Consider the following 13,213-nt stretch of genomic DNA (forward strand, 5'->3'; position numbering starts at 1 on the left):
AATTCTAGTAATCCATGGCTATAAATTTAAAAATAATTTATTTTTAAATTTACTACTGATTTGTATTTCAAAAATCTAATAATCTATGAATAATAAAAATTTATTTGTAAACTATTATAATAGATTTTATTATTGTTTGGTAAGCAATGGAGGATATTTTGAACACTTGTTATAACTAATTCCATTTCAAGTACAGTGGGTGATTGGTTAATGAACAAATCAGATAATGAACACTTTCACGAAAGATTTTAATGTTCGGATAATGAACACATCACAGAACAAACACAAGTAGAAGAGACGTAAAATAATGAATACTGATTGGTTTTCCCTTGTCTTTGGGCAACAATTCGAAACTTCTCGGGGCACAAGAGACATTGACATCGACGCTCAACCTGGTATATACTGACAGGATAGTATTCATCTGAACTCTCCCATGTAATTCCATTCTTTTATTTTTTTGACAGAAACAATTCTTTAATAGTATTCGCGAGACTGTCAGGCAGGCACTTGTTAAGTTTTACATCAGTTTTTATATTCTAAAGGCAAGAATAGCAAAGGTAGAGAGTGGGCTGATGTTGCTGGGCAGTATGGCTTGAATAAGTCTACAGTAGGCTGCAGTTCAATCTTATCTAAGAAAGATACTGTATTATCAAGAAGACTCAAACAGCTAAAAGAGTAACAAAAATCGCTTCTAAGAAATAAAGCACATTGAAAAGCTCATAATAGAACCTGAAACGGATCTGATTTCAGAAGAATGCCAAGAACTTTTGAATAAAGAACACCAAGAAACTCAACACGATGTTTTCTTCTGAAAAAGAGGATTAATGCCGATATCTTCTATTAAAGATCTTTTGAAGAAGTGGGAGGATGTCAGAACAACAGTCTTAGAATGGCATTCAAACCAGGTTGAGGTTAATAGGCTTGGGAATCTCTACAATTACAATGCTATTAATTACTTCTAAAAAATCCTGAAGAAGAGAGAAAAGCAATCGACATTAGGCAGATTCTTTAACCCCACAAACAGAAAAAATCATGATTAATAAAAATGCAAGACTGTGTATATATGTATTTTTATTATTACATATAAATAAACACAGTAAGAAAGTATATATTTTTTATTTTTTGGTGTCTCCAGAACAAATTAATCAAATTCCCATAAAAATCTATGGTAAATCGATAATCGATTAATGAACAATTTGGATAGTGAACAAAGTCTTGGAACGGATTATGTTCGTTAATCGATCACCCACTGTATTCGATTTCATCTTTTGGGTTTTCTGGGAATGCGCTGATTGATAAAGTGAATAAAGAAATCTGATTTTTTGCTTCTGTAAATTGTTGTTGTCATGTCTTGAATATTATTATTAATTTTGGTTAAAAATAAAATTATTTAAGAATATTTGCACCCTAGTTTGTGATCTGTACACCATTGTGTACGGAACAGTCAGTGCATATGGTTCAAAATATGACCTCTAGGGTCGCCACCCACAAAAAATGTCACAGCTGGCATGTCATTTGTCAATTTAATTTACAGAATACAGTAGAGCATCGATTATCCGACCCCTGATTAACTGACCACGTTCTAGTCGGCAAATTCAAATGTCCGCTAGTGATGTGGCGCTACAATATTTGGTTATGTCTTGGCTACTTTAATATTATTTTTGTTAAATTTTTGCATGTTTTAGCTGGCAGCACTGGTTCAACCATGAAAGGGAGGCTAGTATTTAAACCAGGCCTAATACACTATACTAATGTATTTTTTCATACTTTTCGGTTATCCGACTTTTAGTTATTCGACCAACCCCAGTCCCCAATTAAGTCGGATAATCGATGCTCTACTGTATTGCTAAATTATTAATTATTTTTATTATGAAAAAAATAATAATTAAATAAAATAATATTTTTTATTTGAGAGCTGAATTTTGAGGCCCCAGGTGCATGCCTTGTGTGCCTGTGCAGAAATCTGCCACTGATGCCAGATTATATTGGACTATAATATGGCTACTATTTAATAATTAAATATACCTACCTCTATGCGAAATTACTGAACATTTAATTATTAATTGTACTTGTATTAATTCTTTTGTAGGAAATTGAGGAATCCTTTGTTTAATCCTGTGTTTATATTTAAAAAGATGATACAAAAAACCAAAATTCAACAAAATAAAGCAAGTTTGTCAATGGACATAGCTGGCCATCTTCATCCTTCCTTAAAAGTGAGATTAAATATTTTTTAAATAAGTATAGCTTTAATATTAATAATATTTCTGTTACATATTTTGTTTATATTTTTTTAACTGTGATTACATACACCTTAGAACTACATCTAAACTGTTGATTGAATTGTTTATATTATTAATTTCTAAATTAAATGGAAATCAAAAGTTATAGAATCTGTGTCTGTTACTACGTAGGCCACTAAGACTAAATCAAAAGTTATTTAAAAATCAATTTTGAATAAATAAAGACCTGCTTTCCTTAGTTTTTTCTTCATAAAAACAGAATATTCATACAGTAATCAAAACATTATTTTCAGTAATGATCTTTGTTACAAATAAAATATTAATTTTTTCAGGGCACTTTCTGCTCTACCTAATTTAGTAATGAATTTGGGATTTCATTTCTGTTTACTAAACCATCTGAAGGTAGAATTATAATTTTTGAAAAAAATAAAGTAAAAAAAAACTGTAATCAGGCATATAAATTGCTTAGAAATATTGTTTAATTTCATGAATTTCAATTACACAACTGAAAATTGTCATTTAATGACTTTTTAAGAAAAGGGAAACTGTATTATTATAGTTATAAATAAAATTACATACAGAAGCATTTTCACTACAGTATAATACCTACTTTGTTTTTTTTCTAGATCAATTCATTTCTTCTGATGAAATTTTGCAGTCTTATATTGTTGTATTATGTTAAAACTTTATCACAACATCGTGATATACAGAAATTTACATCCACAAACCTTTTATGGTGTGATTTTCAAACATTTGCAGTGGATGGAGGCAATTTATATATACAGAGCTGGCCAAGATAACAAATGTATTAACAATAAAGAGGAGTTATCCCTATCTGTAGCGTGGCAAATGCTTATATACGACAGATAAAAATCTAAAATTTTTGCTTCAGAGGAATGTGCATGCCCATTGGTGACGACAGCTGCAGGAATTATCGTTCGATTCGATAATCAAAACTCTCAAATTTTCTGTTTTCCATTGAATGTTTTTTACAATTTCCGTTGCTCACCTGAAGAAGAACCTTAGGACGGTTTAAAAACGTTAGTGGGAACTTTTTATTTGAAAATCGCATCGTAAAAGGTTTGTGGATGTAAATTTGTTGTATTATGTTGTTTGTAAAAATTCTACAAATAATAGAAATTAATAATATGCATATTTATATTATTTTTCTATCATTTTTATACTTATAATTATTTTACAGTAGAAGTTTGTTAATGCAACATTCAGTAATCCAAAATGTCTGGTAATTTGGCATTCTCTGAAAAGTAGCTGAATTGTCCAATAGTAATCTAGGATGCTAGTATTTTGTAAATTGAAATTTGTTTGGATGCATGATGTGCTAAAGACACACTATATAAGGAAAATGGGGATATAAGCAATTACATATCACAGACATGTTTGAAAGAGTCTAAAAACAAACTTTGTCAAAACATTTTGTGCAATCTTGACAGATGAAGCAATCCTCAAATACCTATACACTATAATTCAGTAAATTATGCATATTCTGCATTGTATTATGCTAAACAAATATTTCTTTATTACAGCTAGCACACATGATTTGCATTCAGTAATGAGTGTGACTGGCTGATATATTTTCTTTCCCATAGACCAGGGGTCGGCCGTTTATCAAGTGAGAAGAGCCAAATTGTCATGGAAACAAGATACCAAAAGTACCAGAGAGCTACATCAAGGCTTACTTGCTTGGCCGATCGCCGACCAACTGTGTTGAAGGACGCCCCCTAGTGCGTGTTACAGGCATTCCGTGACAATAATAAATTCCTATTACAAATATACTGAATTATTTATATTGTTATTGGCTATTGGCCAAATGAATAATAACAATTTATACTGTTAATGTAAATAATAATTTATATTGTTAATTTAAATGTGCAAAGTACGACACATGACAGGGGTGCCTCTAGTGGCCGTTTTCGGCATAATGTTACACGGACGGACGGACACGCGTTCAATAGGTTATATATATAGATATGCTTTAAATGCTACCACTTACATGCGATTCGTATTGATCAACGCGAGTGGTCATGTGCGGACGGGCTAAAGAATGGTAGAGAGTATGCTGTACGAGTTGAAGTTTGTTCAGTGGCTCTATCTCATAAATTTATAAGTTATAAGGCTGCTTGAGACGAGGCGAGATTGGAGTTTATGTCCAAAGAGCCGCAAACGTCTAATCAAAGAGCCACATGTGGCTCGTGAGCTGCACTTTCTGACCCCTGCCATAGATCAATGCAAAAACAGTGTACTTAAAAACAGATTTCTTATAGTGGGAGCTTATGTAGTTTTTGTGAATTGTATATACATTACCTGTGTGGAAAATATTATATGTACATGAATCATTATGAATGTTGATTTTGTGCAATAACATTTTTTCAGGTTTTTTAATGAATTTTAACACAGTAGAGTCATACACTGTAGCATTGATCATCTTTAAACCAATTAAAGAGTATGCATAAACAAATCAGAAGTGTAAAATAGCTTGCACCGATACAAAATATACAGTAATGTTTGCAACGTTCAGTTTGTATGTAACTTTTTGAATTTTGTGAACCACAGATTATTTTCAATAATCTGGAACCACTCTGAATTAATAGATGCTGGATTAACAAACTTTATTTGTAAATAATTATGCCTACAATGATTACTATTACTATTAAATTCATATTTCTTGTTATGTTTATTTTAATTCTTATTATATACTATAAATCATTATTATTTTTTAAATTCATTTTTTTAAAATTTTCAGTCAATGGCAAATAATCTGGAACAAAATGTAATAAAATTACAGCATGCAGTAGAAATATTGTTTGCTACTTATGGTCAGGTAATTATTATATTTTACTTATTTTAATTTTCGCATTTACTATATGTATTGCAATAGATTAATGATGGCTCTCAGGTCAAAATTTATCCATCAAGTATTATAATTATTTTTTCATACTAGATACTAAATTTATGTTATTTTTTCAATGACTAAATTCATGATTATCATATTTTTCTCTAATAATATATATACTCAAATCAATAAATAAAATTCTTAAAGATTCGTTCTGAGTTATGTACAGATTCTTTAGGATTAATATATTTTCCTGTTTACATAACATAAAAATGATCAAATTTCCAGCTGTGTTAAACTAAATTTAACAAAATAACACTTGAATTCACATAATGTTTTCTGTAGAAATGTTTTTTTTTAATAACTACATTAGTATGTTTTATAACATAAACTTAATTCAGGTTTAGATTCATTACAGGTACTCCTCACTTTACAACCGAGTTCCATTCCGACGACTACGTCGTTAAACGAATTGGTCGATAAGCGAGGAGCTTGCACTGGGAATATAGGATCGTTGTAAAATTATACAAATTATGCAACAAACTTCAAATTTAATCACACATAATGTTATCAAAATTAGCACTTCCCACAAAACATATGAGTTAAAATACATTATAAAACTTTGATTATTATAATCATAATTTAGTTATTTTTATCAACTTATCATCATTATCTTAAGGTAAATAAGTGTTTTTAAGATGTTTTTTCATGTTATCAGTTTCAACATATATTATCAGTTTTAACCAGTGCTTTAAATGTTAACTATTTTAATCATTATTTGCTTGCAATACAATAGTTTAAATTGTTGGAATTAAGCTAGCTATTAAAGTTGATAGTAGACAAACAATACAGGATGAATTCTTAACATATAAGTTATTCATTTTTAAAATTATTTTAACATGTCCTTTTAATGTTAGAAGTAATAAAATTAATTTCCTCTAATTGTAGTCTTATTTATTTATTTTGTTTAATGTTATTAGTTGATTATAGTCTCAAAATAGTTACAATATGTGTAGCCTATTACAACTTATGAAAGAAAATACAAAAAAAAATTAACTCTAAAAAATGAATTTATGTTTTATTTTCATTCACAAATGATCATTTATATATATTTATTTTTTTATGTTATTTGATATGAATCATTCCATGCATAAAATGAAATTTATGGTAATAAATGATATATTAATCTTACATAAATATATTTCTGGATATACATTTCTATTTTGAAGTAGAATAGATAGCAATACTTATAGATGCCATTCTATTAGTTACACAGTAATTAAGTGAATAATTAAATCTGGATTATAGTCTTAAATGGTAACATACCCAACTGGAATGCATAGATTCTGAATTGAAGTTCTTTTCTTAACTGAACTTTTCTCTAGATGTTTCAAAATTATTAATTAAATTATAATTTAAAAAATAATAAATTTCTGATCAGGTAAAATATCAAAATCAGTTTTATTTCTGGATTATATCTTTTAGCTTTAACTTAAATAAATATACAGAAAGACCTCGTTTAGCGCTTAGGATGCATTCCTAGTTGACAAAGCGCTAAATGAAACAGTGTTAAACGAGGTCATTTTAACACAGTAAATCAGGAAAGGGGAACATGCAACCAAAAATAAACAGATTTTACTTTAATTTTAAGTTATTTTTATATTAATTTGCATAATAATATATGTTACATAACACATAATCATATGCACACAGACATATAAAGTTCATTTTTGTGATGAAGGTTCTAGCTCTTCTGAAATTCTTGATATTTTTTGCAATAAAGTCGTCTAGTGTCATTTGTTGCTTTCTTTTTCTCTCCTCCAGCAAATGTCAGTAGCAGGAGATCACATCCCTTGTCTTGCTTTTACGCTCCTTTCAAAATCTGGATCATTTGCTACAATTTGATCAACGATTTCGGTTATCATTACCAAACTTTTACTAAGGAAATCTGTAGCAAGTTCTTTGGATTTTTCATTTTCAGAATCACTATTTTCCAATTCCACATGAATTCCTTGTTCTGCCAGTTCTTGAAGGTCATCATTGGTAAGGCTTTCACCAGAAACCTGCAGTAACTCCTCAATATCCTGTTCATCTGCATCTCCTAGTCCTGCTCTATTGATTAGTTGACAATTTGGTGAACAATAGGTAGGTTGAGAATCCTCTTCTTGTTGAGAATCCTTAGATACCTCCAGCCATACCTTTTCCACTCTCTGTTCATGCATTTATCAGTTAATTCTTGCCAAGCGAAGTCATTGGATGCCATAGGCACTAATCAACTTCACTTGGCAAGAATGAACTAATTTGGAAAAAATATGACATCCTGGATGCCATAGACATCCATGATGTTATATTTTTTCCAAAATTTCACCAACAAACATAGCTTTAGGGGAAGTACAGCACTACAATGAATTTCCATCTTTTGCTCATTGGTTCATGTTTGGGAATAATCATAATATTTACAAATCAATAAAATGCTGCAATAATTTGAATCAATGTAAATTTTGAGGTTTTTTTAAGGTTTTGAGTAGACCGTATTATATTGAATCGGCGTTAATCGAGGAAGCGCTAAACAGGGTCTTACTGTATTTAAATATGTAAATATTATTTTAAATAAAATAACTTTAATTGTTTAATTTATATAATTATAAAACATTGTATAAAATATATAAAGTTATATAAATTAAATGATTTTAATTAATCTCAATTTCACAAATAACTTTAATTATAGAATATTATAGATAAAGAAATAGAATTGAGACGAATAGCAGAAATTGTTATAGAACTTTATGCAATGACTGCTGTTTTGAGTCGTTCTTCTAGATCCTATTGTATTGGATTACAGAATTCTGAAACGGAGGTAAATTTTTAAGTTAAAATAATTATCTTTTATAATTTCAAATTATTGCATAATTATAAAAATTATATTTAATTTATTATTTTAGATTAGTATAGCATCAGCTTATTGTTTTAAAGCACACAATAAAATATTAAAACTATTCCAAGAAATTATTGATGGTAAGTAGGATTTATGTAATAAATAATTTATATAAAGCATAGGTTAGGTCCATCCATCCATCTTATTTTTTTAAATCATATCTAAGAAAATATCAGAATAATAAAAATAAAAATAAAAATTTCATCATCATAAGGGTATTAGCATTTACCATTCTATAGCTATAAAAAAGGACATTATTCTTATGAAACCAATCACAAACAGACACTGTTTCCCTTGGAATCCTTATACAAGTAACATAAATACAGTAGAGCATCGATTATCTGAATCAATTGGGGACTGGGGTGGTTCAGAAAATCGATTTTTCAGATAACTGATTATGTACGAAAAAATACATTATTAATATAGTATATTAGTATATCCCAATAATAGTATATTAATATATCCCACGTTGAAATTTTTCTCCGTTGCATGTTGCTTTGTGTTAAATTTTCGTCCATGTTAAGCCTAACAAAAATTTTTATAATAATAATCATGGCTATTGTATTGTTAAAAATTATTTCTTTATTTTGTACAAATGAAATAATTATATTGAAAAATATAAAAACAAAAAATTTTTACTTTAGAAGTTAATCTAGTATCAAAAACGTTTGATTCAACACAACACATGTTCCGACACAGTCCGAATGGAACACTTTCAGTTAACCGATGTTTCAATTAATTGGTGTTCAGATAATCGATGCTCTACTGTATTTCAGGCGTAGGCCTTTTTAATTTTCACCTCTCTTCAGTGTATAAATATAAAAGAGATATACTGTACATTTCGCTACAAATATAAAGAGCACAAAAAAATTACTAACAAACTACATAAAAGCACTCAGAAAGGGATCTATAAATATAGGTACTTGACTTTTAAAACTTTTTAAACATGTACAGGGTGATACAAAGTCACTAAGCATTTAAAAAGTGAATATTTCAGTGAATTTTTGGCACATGGTAACAAGATTAGCATGGAAATGCACAGATCATGTGGGTTTTTTCCTAGAAAAGTGTCAAAATTAGTTCCAAATTATGTCTATCAGATAGTGCTTTACCATGACAAATGTCATGCAGGAATATGCTTTTGAAATTGTCATCATCACAGTCAGCATTATGCTAACCTGGAGGAAAGACAGGTATTGAATAAATGTTGACATTCATACAGGATGAAGCACCAGCAGATAGAAACAACTGTTACTATCATCATTTGGAGAGAATTGAGTGATAAGCTGTCACTTTCAGACTGAATGGCTACCTAGGTCTGCAGACCTGATGCCCTGCAATTTTTAGTTATGGGCTACCTGAAGACATGGGTTTACAGAGATAGCCCAGATAGCCCAACATCATTGGCAATGCTAAAAGACTACAATGGGAGGCATTAGTGATATCTTAAGAAATGCTGTTTCATGCTGTTCATAGCATCATATTTGACAACAAAGTTTGCCACACTGGCATTTGCTATGGTGCTATTTCTTTATGATGTTATGGGTCAAAGTGCCATCTGGTGGACATAATTGGAATTAATTTTGACACTTTTCTGGGGGAAAAAACCCCACATGATTCTTTGCATTTCTATGCTAATTGCATTATCACATATCAAAAATTTACTGAAATATCAATTTTTCAAATGTTAACAGACTTCTGAATCTCCTCTAGAAAAACAACCCAACAAATGAGACTGGAAAGTAATACGCATAAAAACCTCATTTAACATAGAGCCTTTTTTTTTGTTTCCATTACTGTTTAATGATGATAAAATGTTTAAAAATATGTTAACATTCAAAATGCATTCCATTTCATGTAGACCTGAGGAAGATTTCTCATAGATCAATTTCAAATAAACAATATAAAACTTTTGAATACATAAAATACTAATACCACTGTAACTACAGGAAAAGTACAAGAAATAACATATAAATAAACATTAAAAAATATAAAACCAATGTATCTCGTATCCAGTATCCTTCTGAATCACCCTGTACATTTCTCTTTTAATTGCTTTGTATGATACTGCCCATTAATATATGCTATAAATGTATAAAAAATTGCTGTTTAAAAACAATTGAAAATACAAATACCAAAGACCAACAAAGCAATCACATCATTCTTACAGTGTATAGCTTTACATTCATCATGTTTAGACATCATTGAAACATATTTCAATGTGACATAAAATGCTGAAAAATTGTACAAAAAAATGGCTGTTTTAAAATTAAATAGATATGATTAGATATCTATTTAATTATTTGCAAAACCATATCTAATGATTTTGCAGAATGACTGGCATGCCAGTCTATCCAGGGGAGACCATGAAATCGGATATTTCTGTATGATGATAAAAACCAGCATGTCGGTTTATCCTGGGGAATGTTGACATGCCAGTTTAAGTGAGGTTATAGATCCCTCCCTAGAGGGTGCATTAAAAAACAAATGAGTTAGGTAAAAACGAACAAGTTTTTATTCTAAAACTGTGAAACTCAGCATTACATCAAAAACTACGATTATATATTTAATTTCTTCATTTGTCTTCTTTCTAATGACATAAAATAATGTTGGAATTCGAAAAGTGCTCTTTTTATGTGTATTTTATTGTTATTTGATTCAAAAATGAAAAAATAAACATACTAAATTTAAGAAACTCACTGTAAATTATTTCATCTTACACTGATTAACATCCACTTTGTGTGAAATGTGAGGTATTATATTAAGGTTGGGGTAGATGGTCAGTGTAGCCCACACTGAGTTACTACTACTACTAATGTCAATAAGTTGTTAATTGTTTTGTTGTCTTGTAAAGGAAAACTCTCTTCTTGATTTTAAGTGCCAAATTACAAAATCGTTGTTTTATTGTACTTGGAAGAATGCTTTCTTTAACATTTAATTAACAACTAGTTTTGTTAGATCTGATTCATTTTGTATTTTAGTTGCAGTTTAACTGGCATGCTGGTAACCCTGAGGTTTCTGGCATGCTGGTTTTCCCTATTTTTATGCAGAATGCCAGTCATTCCACAAAAATACGGTATCTAATACAATCTATAAAATGATCACATAATTATTACTCACTGTTTTTAGTTTTTTTTTATTCATCACATTCAAACATTTTTCAGGATTGTCAAAAAGTAATGCACAAACTGGTAAAGCGTACTATCTCTCAATGCACTATCCTGCAGTTACACCACATAAAAATATTTAAATTATAGTATAAACAAATTTATTTTTATCCAATTACCAGTGAATCTTACTAAAAAGAAATACAACACAGTACTTCTACAACATGGTTTTGCTCTAACACAGTTTTGGAAATCCTCTGTGCAAAATTTCACAATTTTTAAATGTAAACTTTGTTATTCAATTTTTTTTTAAATTCGAGTAAGCATGTGTGTTGTCTCAAATTTGCTCATGAATTTTAGAATATTGAAATTTTCAAACTATTTTATGCTTTCTGTCAGGTTTACTTTAATGAAAACTGATGGGACTTGGAAGAAAAAATTGCACCAACTTTCTTATCAACCAAGTGTCGTCTTTGTTGTTTCAGACTTTAGTCCTTAAGACTATCGTGGTGTTTTCTTTTTATAGATTCATTCCCGTATTTAGTAGTTTATTTAAATATTTTTAGGTAAGTGTTGTTAAACTTTTTTTAACTGTAGGTATTACTTACCTACAAATGATTACTTCATTCATAAAAATGATGAATGAAATACAGTGGTATCTCAGTATTCGAACACAAATTCTGGAAAAAGGTCACTTGGTGCTCAACTGAACAAATGTGATCCATAAAACAAATTTTCAATTAATAACCTATTTTTATTTTCGTCATCCATAAAAATTTTTATGATAAAATAAAAAATATGAAAAGGTTGCTGATACTTCTGATCAAGATCAACAAAACAGCTGAGATGACAACTATACTTTGTAAAAAGAAAATATCCTTGTTTAACTAAAATTAATATGAACATATAGTACAGTACTTTTAATTATAATTGTTAATTAATTATTGATTGGAAATAAGTTATTGATTACTTAAATAAACATATTTCTCTTAGCAAAAGCATACTATTCTTTTCTTGTTACTGACTTCTGAAACATAACCCTATGCTTTGCATTAGTCCTTTGTTACATATAGCACAGATTTGCATAACATGGCACTTTTTTGGAACATAACTACCATATTATATGAAGAATATGATTTTTCCATTAAAGCATCATTATTACTATTATTATTTTCCTTAATATAATAATTTTATTGTTATATCTAAATTAAACAATTTAGATAAAAAATTTTTTATTTTAATAATAATGTTATATCTTTTCAAAAATATTTCTTATATATATTAATATAACATCTATGATTTTATACTATTATTATTATTATTTTCAATATCCATATTACACCATTTTACAATCAGTTTTTTGGGGTAATTATTTAAATACATAAGTGTACCCATATTATCTATTTGTTTTTGTTTATCTGTCTGCAAGGACATGATTTATAAATTTCCATAATAAAAGCATTTTTCTTGAGACCTCAGGTATAATCTATAAATTTTCTTACATTACATTCCTTTTTGTATCTTTTATATTTTAAACATGGCTCTTTATAAATCAGTAAATCTAAATGATTAATTGTATTGGTTTTTAATTCAAAATTTATGTTTTTATCCAATCTGTTAACTATCCTAATACTAAATCCAATGGATTTTCTATTTTGTCATAAATAAAAATTTTTTTTTGTAAACTTTGTGTGGGTATCCTACCTTTCTCTACTGTCTATCTCCTCTCCTTCCTCCTTCCCCCTTTCCCTTCCCCTCTTTTCTGCCGGCTAAACACTTCGTGTACAGCCAATGTCTTTCTTGTATGCATGTATGTGTGTAGTGAAATGAAAAGCAAGGATTAAAAAGGCATACACCTGAAGTACATATATTATTTGAATAACTGTTCCTCTTGGATTCTTATTTCAAAGGAAGAACAGTGCTCAATGTATGGTTGGTTTCAAAAGAATAGTGTCTTTTTTATAGAAATAAAATAAAAATTACTGTGTTTATCTTTTATCAAATCACTGAATGAATAAAGTTCTGAATAAACACAATTATATTGTAATGCATTAACTTAAATATTTATGTGTAATAT

The 13,213-nt window shown here is 29.0% G+C and overlaps 1 protein-coding gene across 1 annotated transcript in view; it reads left to right on the plus strand.

Moving 5' to 3' along the window:
• Nucleotides 1–13,213, plus strand: part of LOC136979084 (complex I assembly factor ACAD9, mitochondrial-like) — a 70,762-nt gene that overhangs the window by 55,831 nt on the left and 1,718 nt on the right. The window contains exons 14-17 of the mRNA XM_067274994.1: nucleotides 2,090–2,216; nucleotides 5,005–5,082; nucleotides 7,823–7,951; nucleotides 8,037–8,109. Coding sequence (XP_067131095.1) covers nucleotides 2,090–2,216; nucleotides 5,005–5,082; nucleotides 7,823–7,951; nucleotides 8,037–8,109 — 407 coding nt within the window. The remainder of the gene's footprint in view (nucleotides 1–2,089; nucleotides 2,217–5,004; nucleotides 5,083–7,822; nucleotides 7,952–8,036; nucleotides 8,110–13,213) is intronic.

This window comes from Centruroides vittatus, unplaced genomic scaffold (genome assembly GCF_030686945.1).
Source record: "Centruroides vittatus isolate TY-2023 unplaced genomic scaffold, ASM3068694v2 contig_577, whole genome shotgun sequence".
NCBI lineage: Eukaryota > Metazoa > Arthropoda > Arachnida > Scorpiones > Buthidae > Centruroides > Centruroides vittatus.